Source organism: Zophobas morio, unplaced genomic scaffold (assembly GCF_036711695.1).
Source record: "Zophobas morio isolate AGI-343-1 ecotype UQ-CSIRO unplaced genomic scaffold, CSIRO_AGI_Zmor_V1 ptg000011l, whole genome shotgun sequence".
NCBI lineage: Eukaryota > Metazoa > Arthropoda > Insecta > Coleoptera > Tenebrionidae > Zophobas > Zophobas morio.
This window is the reverse complement of record NW_026972116.1, coordinates 3,580,884-3,595,747: the sequence shown is the minus strand read 5'-3', so window position 1 is coordinate 3,595,747 and position 14,864 is coordinate 3,580,884. Positions and strand designations below refer to the sequence as shown.

The 14,864-nt window shown below is 30.4% G+C and overlaps 1 protein-coding gene across 3 annotated transcripts in view; it reads left to right on the top strand.

The window, feature by feature from the left end:
- The first annotated feature begins 582 nt into the window (after positions 1 to 582).
- The window catches only part of LOC135126680 (zwei Ig domain protein zig-8), a 208,207-nt gene continuing 193,925 nt past the window's right edge, over positions 583 to 14,864 (top strand). For all 3 annotated transcript variants that reach the window (XM_064052751.1, XM_064052750.1, XM_064052749.1), the window contains exon 1: positions 583 to 824. In XM_064052751.1, coding sequence (XP_063908821.1) covers positions 773 to 824 — 52 coding nt within the window. In that variant the 5' untranslated portion in view covers positions 583 to 772. The remainder of the gene's footprint in view (positions 825 to 14,864) is intronic.

Sequence of the window (14,864 nt, the reverse complement as noted above, 5' to 3'; positions counted from 1 at the left end):
GTTGTTACGAATGAATTCTTCGTTTATTGTGGAACATAACATCTAATGGCAGAAGGTAAATGTTTTCAAGAAGCATCATTACACTGCTAACAAAACTCTTCACCCAACATGCATATATTACGATGTCACAAGGCAAATATTTGCTTTAATAGTAACAACGTAGGTAGCGCAGTGTTTGTGTAACCGTCCACTACCACACGTGTATTTTACCTCGTAGCTGTCATTGATTACGTTAATTACGGGATCATTATGTCCAAACTCTCGAATATCAAGATCACCCAAAAAAATAATATTTGTTCTCCAAACTACATCTTATTCACTTCTTTTTAACCTCCCAACTCTTGATTAATATTTCAACTTGAGCTCTTCGACTCTTCGACAATGACAAAACATGTTTCGTTGGCAGTAATTTCTCACTTACCGCAGTGCTTGAAGCTCAAACGAGATTCTTTGAAATATTTCTACTTTGTCGTGTAAGCATGTGTGTGTGAGCACACCTACAGAACAGGGTGTTATAGAGGGCGCGCATGTCAACGGGGCCGTCTAGCCTACAGGATCGCAGTTATCCTGCCGTCGCGACGCCGGACGTCTCGTTACGCTTCGATGTTGCCGTCATGCTGAAACGTTCCGATATATACAGAGTGACCCAAGTATGACATTGGCGTTTTTGTAGAATTATTCGGCAAGTTCGAATAGGTTTTTGTGAGCGTGTAAAAGATGTGAAAAGTTATTAAAACTTGTTATTAGCAAAGTGGATTCTGTACTTTTTAAAATGTCTGCTCTCTCTTACTTGCTTCTAGCTCTTCTTCTCGTACACACTTCAGGTAAAGTTATAAAAAAATTTTCACTGTGGTAGCACGACCTCTGTTTTGAGACGTTTTCTGTCATTCAGACAAGGACATAAACTTTGCGCGTTATTTAAATTAACGGTTTAACTATTATCATATGCGTTGAAATCTTTGGAAATAGTGAATTTGGAATTGGTTATGCGATTCTAATATTGATGTGAATAATGTTTGCAGCTTGTTAGTAAATGTTATGTAAATAATAATTGTCGACGTCATACGGTTATTAGGCTGTAGCGTGATCGGAATGTAAAAGTATCTGTTATTGCCATAAACTATTTGGGTAACCACTTTTGTGGCAATTATTGTTACAATTAATTTCTTTGTATAGGTAAATACCTATACATATAAAACACTTGTTCAAAAATTCGAAATAAATATTTAAATAGTTGTGAACCAACCATTACATTTTCAGAAAGGAAGTGTAATGGTTTTTATGATTGCGGCAGCTTGCAAAATTAAAAAAAATATATATATTTTTGCGTGTAAAGAAAACAGAGGATTTAATACTATATAACATAGATAAACATAAAAGGTAATATAAGGAGTAGAGCAAAAATGATTTTATTTGTTGTTACGTAATTGCCAGATTATCTTCGTAGTATGGTTTTACTTTCGAATTGTGCACTAATAAAATTATTTTCATATGAATATTGTATCGTTTTTCATATGATTTTATAAGTAAATACATACAAGCAAATAGATATTCTATCATAATTATACACAAACGGAAATTGTCTAATTAGGGTGTAATTATTTGTTCCAATATTTTTAATCTATGACTGAATATTAAGTTTTATTTAGTTTTCGTTTAACTGGGATAGACTCCTTAAAATAATTTTCAGAATAATTGACTCGCAAATGTGAATAACCACTAAAAGAAAAGCATAAAATTCAAGTAATGTGGGTAGTGTGTGCTCTTTTATAAAACTGGTGTTTAAAAATAACTCAATAGAAATAATTTTAACACAAATAACACACTGCGCAGACTGCACATAAGTATACAGATATGACGAAAAACAACTACAGACATGTTGTTCGCAGTGTTAGAGTGGTTATTTGTTGTATTAGAATTATAGAGTAGGTTGCATAAACTGTCTATTTACAAATAAATAGTTTGTATTACGTCAAATTATCAAACTATGTATATATTGTGTTTGACAGAAAGAATTCCAGGCTCATAGATGTAAAAACTTGTGGTAAAAATTAAATTAATTTTTTTGTTAAGACGGTTGTAATGAATTTTTTCTACTCCCACATAGTAATCCATGAATTACGAACTGTCTAGCCTCATAGTAAAACCATAGTTACACCCACTGGCATGTAATGAATGAACAGGCACGTAATATATATATATTACGTGCCTGTTTGGGTAGTTTCCATAGCAACTATAAATATTTGCTTTCCCAAAAAAAATTCTTCTGAAAGTGATTCTTCATTATAGATCGTAGAAAAAGTATATGACACAACTCTGGTGGTAAGCTAATTACGAACTCATATTACATCACTCGCTCGCTACGCTCGCTCGTGTGTAAACTTCGTTCGTAATTAGCTTCTTACCACCCTCGATATGTAATATACTATATTAACATAATTGTTTGCGTAAACAAATGGAGTTACATCATGGCAAAATTTTGGTCAGCAATTTTGACAGTTTTTGCAACTTTTGTTTCTGTACAGAAGTATTTAACTTTAAAAATTAAATTTAAACAATAATTTTTCAAAATTGGTTCGTAGTATATTCAAAACGATTTAAATTGACTACACATAATTTTTTACTTAAATAAGACAAGCAGGGGCCGCGGCTTTTTCTGTTGAGCGCAAAGTATATTGAGACAAAAATGTATATTATTTTATGCTGTTATAATTCGTTGAAATGGTCGGTTTATTGCCATTAAACCTACTGATAAAAATGTTATACTTAATTTACAAGTTTAATGAGAAGTGGAGTATCTATTTTCAACTAGAATTTAGTCTAACTGGGCCTGCTTAAGTAGCAATAGATCTTGCAGGTAATTCAACTAATTTGTAAAATAATTACTCAAATCTTCTAGATAATTTTATTATCAAATTTTGAAATGTAGCTCTCAGAAATTATTATTGTAAACTCATTATTAGTAGACTTTGTTAAGCATGTATCATAATGACATCATAACACTGCATGTTTTTTCAGTGTATTTCTTACATAAACAACAAAATAATATATAAAAACTATTTCACGCTAATTTGTGACAATAGTTACAATATCCATTACGACTATAAAGAAGCATGAGGAATTTACCTAATCCAAAGTTCCCTTGGCTGTAAAAAATTTTTGAGATTCACAAAAAATACGGCTCTCGCCATTTTAATCAGCGTTTTTGATTCTCTGTGTTCTAAAATCTCGTACGTTACTTTGAAAAATGTTTCCTAATTTGCGGCAAATTCTCAACTTCATTATTCAGATGATAGTATATAAATAATAATTTTAATAATAGCACTAGCATGTAGCAAATGCCCTTCTATGGAGTAATTTTAAAATACAGCCTATTTATCATCGACAACAGTTAATCAATGTATAAATTTAGCTTTCAACTTTTATATTGCTAAAGTATTGGTGTTTTCACCTAAATACAAACACATGTCGATAAGAATTTAGTTAGAGTATAATGATACTAATCTGTCTATATTAAGTATCTTCACCAAACTAATACTTCTTATAAAAAACAGTCACAGTAAACAGGAAAATTTGAAGTGGCTGACTTTTAATTCAAAAACAAGTTTATACACAAATATTTTATTGAACAAATTAAAAATGGGTCACCCGATTTTCTCGAAAATGTCAGAATATGCACGTTTTTACTTAATAATGTTTAAATAAGAATAATAATAATAACAATATTCAGAACATTTAGTTCCAGTTTACTTAATTATTAATTTTAGTCCTCTGTTTTGATGCGACAATCTTGTTCAAATCAAACTAATTTCTACGTGACATGCTTCCGATGTATAAATATAACTTTTTAAATTATTTTTATTGAGCCTAAGCTAAGAAATTGTAGTAAAGGAGCTCATTGGGCGACTTGGTACTTTCATATTGTCTCGAAGTTTCATAACCCCTAGACAGGGCCGCACCTAGGAGTAGGCCAGGGATGCTGAATCTCCTCTACGCCTAGACAAGTTATAATTAACCAGATGTAATTACAACATCGAAAATCAAAATAAAATGCAAAATTTTATTTAATACGCTGAAGTCGAAACAATAAAAATTCTGCATCAGCGGCATTGTGATCGGTTTATAACAATTTGTAGAAAATGTCTTTAAGTTCAGTTTTTCTGTTTCACAAATGATTTTCAGTTTTATTGATCATAAATCAATATTCACTCCATTTTCCCGAAAGTTTGGGGATAGAATAATTTTATTATTAGTACTACACTGCATCTATCCAAATTGATACACGTGTTTTTGCAAAAATGTTGGTGATGTCATCTCAAAATTTTGTAATGGAAAAACTCACTTGCAACAAACGCGTAGCATGTTTCTTTACCTTTACATGAACATTATATACATATGTTTATTTTAACTTATATTGGTTGCCATAAATAAAAAAAATCCCAAAATCAAATATTTTAATTTTTCGAAACAGCTGCATTTGGTTACTGCATTTTATGGGCGAGGGAAGAAGACCAATTTTTTTAAAGAAGGAATTATCTAATATGAAAAGCATCATCTATGATGTCTATTAATACTACCGTCTAGCTAATTTCGATTAAATCTCAATTAAAAACGTTTTTGTAATCAAACAATTTTGAATTCGTCACACGTTACAGTATAACAAAATAACACATATTTATACGAAAACTGAAAAAACCAAAAATGCACTTGCGGTATAAAGTTTTTGTAGAGACCGTGTGTGGCTATTAATTAAAGAGCAATTTCATGCAAAAAATATTTCAGATAATTGAATCATAAAATTTGTCAACACATCCCTGTCCATTTGAGGCAACAAACAGAAATCAAAAATCTGAAACGATATAAAATTTTCTTTATTTATTTCAACCCAATTTTATAACGTCATAAAAATGTTATAACTCTATCCGAGAAACTGAAATATTAGTTTCTGGTTCCATAAACAAGTTTAATGCACTTCCAGAGTTGGCGCAAAATTTGTGGTAATTTTCCACATGATTATTGAAAACCCATGAATTATAACAATGAGCAATACATTAACAGCGGTTGCAATTAATTGCTATTTGTTTATGAGGTAACAAAACATCTGATACTTCAGCTGATTTATTGGTAATAATAAATATAGATTCCCATGCTCACATAAGGACTAACTATATCAGATCATCTTTAGTTTCCCAAAGCATCATGCGCCACTTCTAGAAGAGTTAACGCTTCTCCCCGTTCTCGTCATACAGTTAATGTATGTAATCTCCTATTAATTTACGCAACAACATCCTAAAGATTTTAACTAGAAATAAACAAGTGAAATTTATTTCTTGAAAGCAAAAGTACAAAGTTGAACCCTTTATTAAGCTCAGATGTTCCGAATGTTCTTCCGACAGCAAATGTAAGCAACTGAGATAAGATTTCTTTTTATATTTCATTTAAATTCAGGCCTTTTTAAAAATATTTTAATCGTGCACAGAAGAACCTGTTTACACTTTATTGTCTTAAGACTTTAATGTTGATGGGAGTTTTTTCATGTTATCCAAGAGCTTTTACCTTCTGACAATTTTATCTGCTAAAAACGTGAATAATTAAATTGCGATTCGCTTAAAAAACTTGAATTTACATTTTAAATATGTGCTTTGAGAAAGCTGCTGCATATTAAAGGGCAATTATTACTTTTTAATTAGGAGTGCGCCAGATGATTTAAGATGGAGCTCACCTTTATTAATGTGCGAAGCAGCAGGTTGTTGGATTATTTTTTTACTTAGAAAGCTACGTTACGACCTATAAAGCATAAATAAAGCAAATTAAAAAGTGTACTGTAAAAAGTCATATAATGGTATTATATAAGTGGGCTTTTAGAAATGCCAGATATGCGTAAAACGACATTTTGCTTAGAAAAACTTACATGTGATGGTATTAAATTTATAACACGAACATGGTTTTCTGACCCATTAAAACTACTAAATCTCAAAAAATAGAGGTGACAAGAAAATGTAGATACTTGAAAATTATGCTTAAAAACGATTTCAACAGAAGAGTTGTTTTTCAATACTAAATATGCTGTTGTATTAAAAACTTACTGTGAAGTACACAGTAATTTTAAACAAAACTACCAAAGGTTGAGATTACTTATTGTACCGCTTAGGTATTATTATTATTATTACTTTAATAATCACTCTTCTCGCGTTTTATATCATAAAACAAGTGATAAAAAGCCTCTAGTTCCTTGTTGATTATCTTTTTTTTGGGAGCGTAGGTCCCAGAGAAACACTAAATGTGAGCAGATTCGTTGTCATCTCTCACATCTCTCGTTTGGATTTCCGTGTTTCTTTCAGTTGTGTGGTGTGTGTTTCATTATAACCTCACTTTTTTTGACATATCGTGTTGATGTAAATGCCGACATACGTTTTAATGGCAACATACAATCAACAAATAACTATACCGTAGACTTTTTTTTATTGCTCATTATTAAACTCGGGTATAGTACAACAGGAATTTTACGCAACTGGTTTAAATTAACACAAACATTTTGAGAATAAAGCACTAAAAACTGAACGCGAAACAATCAAATAAATCAGCAATATGTTTCATTTAAACCTGACATTGTTGCATTCGTTCACATTGACATGTTTACATCATTGATGTCGGTTATTACAGTAACAATATCCTCCACTGTTATCAAGAAAGAACTTAATTAATAATTATTTACTTTAATTTCAACCTTAAATTTTAGTTATAATGTCTAAGATGATCACTAGGACTTCTATATTTTGTTTAAACGTCTTTCTTACGATTTATTTTTAAATTAATGATGCAATAATTGCAGCTAATAATTATTTCACAGTTAAACCGTACTTTTTTACTAGAGGACTTTTTTCAATCATATGGTACTTGCTCTATAAAATAAAATAAATATTAATTATATACGAGTACATTTATGCTAAATTTTAAAATAGGTGTGATGAATTTAAATTTGTATTCCATATATCCCAATGAAGACAACTTGAAAACTATTGTATCTGTCATTCTTTAGTGCAAAATTAGTGGTTGTGTAAAATAGATATACTTATACAACTGTAGAAAACGTATAGCTTTAAATAAGAATTGTTGTAACAGTTAATTTTTGAATAAACTTGCAAAACACAAGTTTCCGTTTTACGATAAATCATTTAGTTAATGTTTTATTTTCTGTAAAACCACAGCGTGTTTCAAATTATTAAGGTTGAGTGAAGCTGACACTTTTAAAAAATTGACCCATTAAAAAAGTTTATTGTAGCAATTATACCCTGAAACAATAATAGGTACTAACATCTCAGAGTGAACTATGATTTAGGGCGGATGGTTGTGTAAGACACAATATTTATGTAGGTTGTGTTGTGCATTTGTGCCGTTCGTGTCCGGAATTCAGTAGCTATTAATGATTACCACAATTCCCGGAGAGCTCCTTAGTTAGTACAGGGGTCCGGGATCAGACCACTTCCGACTGTTGGTCTAAGTGGTCCTTCCACTGTGTTTCTGGGTTGCTTGACCAGTCAGTCCTGCACTCGTATTCCTTCCTCAGTCACGACTTCGTGTCAACGGTTCTTGCTTTTAAACTTAAGTGAGGTCGTTCACAAGAATGTAATTTGATACGGAAACTTGTATTACAGAGCTACTTTGCTCGACTTATTACACATGAGCTCACTCCAGAGAGTACTGCTTAGAATTATGTTATGTCAAAGTTACTCCAGTCTTTATTTATTCACAGCTGAAGAAGACTTCCAGGACTACAAATTGCAAGATCTGAAGTATATACTTTCATTAACTTTGTATGGCTTCTGCTTTACAACAACCTCTTGCGTCAATAGGTGGTCATAACTAAATTACACTTGAAGTCGGAGATACTTCCCGAGCTTTTCAAAACATAGTTTAGCACTTAATTTTAGTACAGAAAATATTTAATCTTGTTTTCATAGTGGCCGTCAACCCCTAAGAATTTGCAAAATACTTTTATTTGAATTTTGTTACATAATCAACTTCTCTAAAAAATACTATGCACATTAGCAAAATTTTAGTTCAAAGTTCCTGTGCTTATTTTACTTTTCGTTTTACACATATAAAATCAATGAGGTTTTTGGTGCCAAATATCAGCAGGTAACAACGACCCCGTGAGTAAAAATTTATAAATAACAAACGTCTTGCATTATTATTGCTGCTACGTATGTCCGTATTCCAATTTTTAACATTATCTATTTATTTGTAGTGTTATATTTTTTGAGTTACACTGAAACGTTTATTACTTGTACTCAATCGTACTAATACTGCAAGTTCATTTACTCAAATATTTTGCCTTTTATCAGTTACATTTTTATTTCGCAAACGTAGGTGCAAATACTAAGAGAGTAATTGTACGTTAAATTTGAAATTTAAGTACGCTTAGTGCTCATTTACAATGGGCATAAAGCATAAGAATGCCCTAACCATTAATACATAAAAATTTATGTTTAGTGCTCTATGCTTGTATTCGTTCACAATGAGCATAATGCTTAGGGCATCCTTATGCTTTATGCCCATTGGGAATGAGCACTTACGTACAATCACTTTAAACAAAATGTCGTCTAAAAATTTTCATGTTCAAAACACTCACCACGCTTTTTAATTTTTACTTGCTGCTACGATTAACATTTGTACATTAAAAATAAAAATAATTTCTTTTATAAGAAAGTAGGTAAGTTCAGAAGCTCATATCTACTAAATTGTATTTATTTTCTCTTTGGTTAATTTCCCTAAGCGCGTAATATGTGTAGTTATATATTAATAAATGTTCGAATATCAATTTGTCTTTATTTTTACAACATTATGAAATATATGTAATATATTACATATAATATGATGCAAATGTTGCTCATAATGTTGATTTATTATTTTATTTGTCGAGAAATATAAAGAAAATATAATTAATGGACATGTATTTAGAAATTAATTTGGAATTATTCTCAGTATTATAACTTTCCATACTTCTTACGTGTTAATCTAGAAAATTAATAGTCAATATTCATTTTAAGACGTTTGCGTTTTCCTCAAATACATTTTGACTTGGTAAGTGCCTCATTCAAAAAGATCATTCTCATGTTTTAATGCACTGTCTAGTTATACAAAATAATTGTTAGAAAAACTTAGCCCCAGTTATTTTATGTGCTTCATTTCCCAACTATGAAACCCCAAATTTACCTGCAGAATCCATTTGGTTTCGACAAGATGGAGCACCACCTGGAAGCTGGTTAGAATAAAAGGGCAGTTAAGTAGCCAGCTAGGTCACCCGATTTAATCCTACTTAAATTTTTTTTCTGAGGTTATGTAAAAAATCGAGTTTATGTTAATAGACCACAACGCATCGAAGAACTAGAAGAAAGAATGTTAAATGTGATTGCTGATATTCCCCCTAATATACTAGCAAATTCGTATGAAAACTTTGTCCAACGTATTTACTATTGCTAGGAAGTAAATGGAGAACATTTCGAATATATCTTGTAAAATATAATTTTTTATTTAAATTTTTCAAAAAACTTTCATAACAATGTATTCACTATTTCCAATCATTAAATCGGAGTAGGTAGTGTTATTTCTAGAATATTTTGTAAATTAGTATTTTGAAATAGCATTTAAATCAATCTGTTACGTTGGCACCTTTATTTCAGTTTATGTACCCTCAGTTTTATCATTTTTACGATGATTGGGCACCAGTATAAATTTTTAATTAAGTGTTTTATGCCAGGACCATGCCAGGTGACAGTATTTTTAAGGCTAGCTACCTTTTTCTGATGTCCAGTATTTTTATTTTGACAATTTATGTTACCATGTTGGGAAAAATAAAACAATGCATGCGTTACATTTCTGAATTCAGAAAAAAATGCACTATTTAAAAAAACGGAAAATTTGACTACTAGCGCTATTAAACAAAAATCAAGTTAGCCCTGCATCTAAAAAGCAAATGAAGTATAAAATTTGAAAAAATTGGTTGAAAGTTGTTTCAACAGAACTTCCCTCGCACCTAAAGTACAATGAAACGCGAATTTATTTTTGATGAGAACGTATATAAGTTGAACTAAGGATATGCATTAGGGTGATTCAAAACAAAAAAATATTTTTTTTTTTTTCGTGCAAAGAGGTTCAAAAGTTTCTTTTCAACGTAAAAAAATACCAGTTAAAATTTGAGCTCTTAATATTAATATTAAGACCGTCCGCATCGCGTTTTTCTATTTCCCATAAGAATAACATGGGAAAATTTTTGTTTGCACCTTCTGATTTTTATTGCTAGCCCGTCGTGTGTCGTGAAACAAATTCAATCACATATTTTTATAGAGAATTGAACGCTCTACAAAAAGTGTCTCCTATGATTTTGCGAGAAACCTGATAGTTGAAGAGTTATTTTAGGCTAAAGTTAAATTTATCGCAAATTTTGACGTTTTTGATGCATTACAATAAATTTGATGGTCTTATTGGAATAAATCACCACAAAAATTTATACACATTTTAAATTTAGTTTTTTAAACAGTAATTGTTTATAATTTTATGCTATAATAAGGCCAGTAACACTCTTTCCGAACATTTTCAGCATCAGTGGGTTAAAAAATCATAGTTTATTTAACCTAAAGACAAATATTTTTCTTCAGTAATTTAAAATACTTACGAAGGAATAAATCAAATGACGATTGGTATTGTATGAATAAAAAATTTATTTACTTTACTTTTAAATCAGGCTTTTAAATCGTTTGAAAATTACTTAGCAATCCAATGTAATTTAAATTTTTGTTATTATTGAAGATTTTTTTTTAAACAATCTGGATAACGTTGCCGATGTTCTCGAACTACTTGTAATAAATACTGTAGTTGGTCTTCATCCTTAGTGAGATAATTGTTATATTCTCCAATTAACGCAATTCCTCTTTCAGCTACGTCATTCGTTACTTTTAACGTTTTAAAAAATTCAGTACATTCGATATAACTATCGTCATCAGAAATAAATTTTTGTGGTGATTTATTCCAATAAGACCATCAAATTTATTGTAATGCATCAAAAACGTCAAAATTTGCGATAAATTTAACTTTAGCCTAAAATAACTCTTCAACTATCAGGTTTCTCGCAAAATCATAGGAGACACTTTTTGTAGAGCGTTCAATTCTCTATAAAAATATGTGATTGAATTTGTTTCACGACACACGACGGGCTAGCAATAAAAATCAGAAGGTGCAAACAAAAATTTTCCCATGTTATTCTTATGGGAAATAGAAAAACGCGATGCGGACGGTCTTAATATTAATATTAAGAGCTCAAATTTTAACTGGTATTTTCTTACGTTGAAAAGAAACTTTTGAACCTCTTTGCACGAAAAACAAAAATTATTTTTTTTTTTTTAATCACCCTAATATGCATATAATCTTAAAGTGATGACGTCATCATTTTAGTAAAACTAAAAATAACAGCCGTTCCTGATTTAACCAATAAGATAAATTAACTCATTCGTTCATTTTTTTGAGCCACCTGTTTAAGCAAATCTCAAAAATATTAATGTAATGATAAATCACAAATAAAAACTCATCGTATTTTGCACAATTTAGATACAATTTATTCGGCAAAATTTTTAAATATCGTCATAAATTTTTTGTGGGGAATAAATAAATATATTTTGATTAACAATTTACCGTGCTTACAATAACTTTAAAATGTCTTCAAGATTTCAAAGTATTCAGTTTTGCAATTTCTGATTTATTTAATAAAATAAATTAACCCATTCATTAATTTTTTTGAGTCACCCTGTATAAACAAATCTACAAAATATGATGGCAGTGATAAATCACAAATTTCAATTGATCATATTTTACACATTTTAGATAGGATTTATTAGGCAAAATTTTAAGATGACGTAATCAATTTTTTGGGGTTGATGAACAGATAGATTTTGATTGATAACTTCAAAACGTTTGGACGATTTCAAAGCATTCGGTTTGGCAGTTCCAGTAGTTTCGGAGATTATCTGTGTAATAAAAATCCGACAGTCGGTAGACACACAGACAGATAGACAGACAGACGGAATCTTATTATATTATATTTGACTTATTTCTTCGTACTCTAGGGGTCATGAAAAGTCGAGAAAACGTAAAAGTAGAGATCGGCCGACGGTCTCGATTATAATACATACTTCCGAGCGTAAGCGATTGCAGAAAAACGAACTTGAGTATTCCTAGAAACAGCCCAAATTTCAAAAAAATTCAACAAATCTTTCTCGGGATATTCAGGCACTCCCAACGTTTTAGCGACCATGTATACACATACAATGCTAAAAAAATGGCGCACCAACTCAATGGTACATTATTAACTTCACAAGTCTATGTTCGAGAAACATCAAATTAGCCACACTTGTCCGATTCATCCTGAACAATTTTTAATTTTTTTGTCATATCAGAAAATGAAGAAAACTGTGGATGAAAACAAGGTACGTCCAAAACTATTCCGAATAATGAAAGTCTAATTGATTTCATGTATCCAACACTAAGTGGTGAATCAGAATATGGTGAAATATTGAAAATAAAAGTTAAATTTTGAAGGGTTATATTTTCTACATTTGGACCCAAGAATTTTTTAAATTATTTTTTCTCTGTTGTATAAACAATCCTCAACAATTTGTCATAGATTTGGTAGGGTATTTGTTCAGCACCGTGTGTATGCATGAACTGTATGTCGTGACCTCCAAAGCAGATTTTAATAAGGAAAAATAGGTCTGAATAAATTTATATCAACATTTTAACTAATCATGTTATCCACTTTGAAGAAGGGAGTTTAATCAAGATTTAAAAAAGATTTAAAATATTATTTTCAGTTTTCATTAAATCGATAAACCTATTTTATTTATGTTTTTTTTTTATTAATATAAAATTTCATGCGCGTCCATTTATATTGTCCACAAACATCACACCCTATGTTCTAAATAAATAAAGTTTTTTATTGAAATAATGAATTTAGAATCAGTTTATATTTAAACAAACACAAAACAATGAATATAATTATAAATTCAGGCAACTCCGAATATCAAATGGTCAGTAGATCCGCTTCCCAATAAATTAGGTACTTATCCTCTGTTGGGGTGAAAAAGTTCTGGAAAATATTTCACGGATTTTAGTACATAAGAGAGAACTCTTATTCAAAATGAAATCGTGAGGATAACTCTTAATCTGCAAAAAATTAATAATTAAAGCTCCGAAGCTAATTCTTTAGAATTATTCTAGCATAAAATGTGCAAATATACAACGGGATTTAGAGCTTAACACGCGGGAATTTACAACTCGCGAAATACCGTAATGAAGTCGTATTATCCTAAATGTAATAAGTTAAACTTAACTACAATTTTAATTAAAACTAAGAATTATCAAGCTTGTTGCACGGATACGTTCTCCACTAAAGGAAAGAAAACTATTCACGGTCTCCCAACAATTACTGCTATCCTTCTTAATGTTGTATTTTAGAAGTTTAGATGCAGGTAAAGGAGGAAATGTAGTCGTTTCTGGAGACGATTTTAGGAAGCATTGTTATTCTTTTGAGTCAAAGAATGTGTTAAAGAATGGGTCTGTGTAATAGTCCCAAGGCTGGTAACAAAATGTCAGGACAAACATCTTCACGTATCTCAAGAATACGTGATTCAACTACACCTCCTTCGCAGATAAATAATTCTTTATCCAACTTTACACTAGCTCTACGGCTTTTATTTTACTTAGAAAATTACAAAACTTTAAAAGATCCTCTAGAGTGTTCAAAAAATCTAAACCAGAAACAGATTAACTCACGCTTTATGATGATATGGACTGACTTTCAAAATGAAATTTAATTTACACGCAAAATTTAATGTAATAATTTATAACAAGACGGATAAGTTTTGGGGGAAGATTTTAATGGAAAGTCTTTAGTAGAACCCGGCAGAAATTAGATTTTTACGAAGTTATAAAGTAATTTTTTCGTTATTTCTACAGCGTACGTGCCACAAATTTTACATCTGTTTTAACCTAAAATTGATCCCAAAAACTTTTCTAATAAATCTGGGATTATACGACACGGCAATGGCAGTTTAACGGCTATTAACTGAGAAGTAATGGATTGGTGTTAATAAAGTATCTTTCTATTTTCTAAAAACAACAAACTGAAAAATGATCCAACTGCATGGAGGAAGGCAAGATAAATGATTAAAGTATTATTTATTATTATACTTCAGCACGTTTAGCTTGTGACATATAAGTAATGTCCAAGAAATAATTTAACAGCGATGGACGTTCTATCTTTTGAGTGATGTGTTTTAGAAACGTAATTTAAATTAAATGATATATTTTCATAAGTATGAAATCTAATGTTTGTTTATTTCAAATTCAACAATGTAACCTAGATGGGTAAAGTTTTATAAAAAATTTACGACAAGAATAGCACATTTGAGTCCCACATCAATTTCGCCTAAGGGTTAGGCAGTTATAGGCTATTTTATTTTGCTGATGATAGTCACTAAGAAGTTTTTATATTTCTGAATGCTTGTTTTTCCCGATTTGAAAAGTTATTCAGTTTATTAAATGGTTAGTAAATTCTGCACAAAAACAACTTTTGTCCTGACGAAATCTTCTTAACAATTTAGTACAGAAAAGGGGGATTATATACAAAATCAATGGTGAAGTGCATCTGCTTTGTAACTGGTAGCTGCCAATGTTTTAATCATATGGTATAGGCTCTAGTATAAAAAATTGTTAAATAATAATTATTTTAAGGTTTTAGAGATCTAAATAATTAGAAAATTATAAAAACTAGGCTCTAATAAGGTATTATCGAACATTAATAATAACTAATG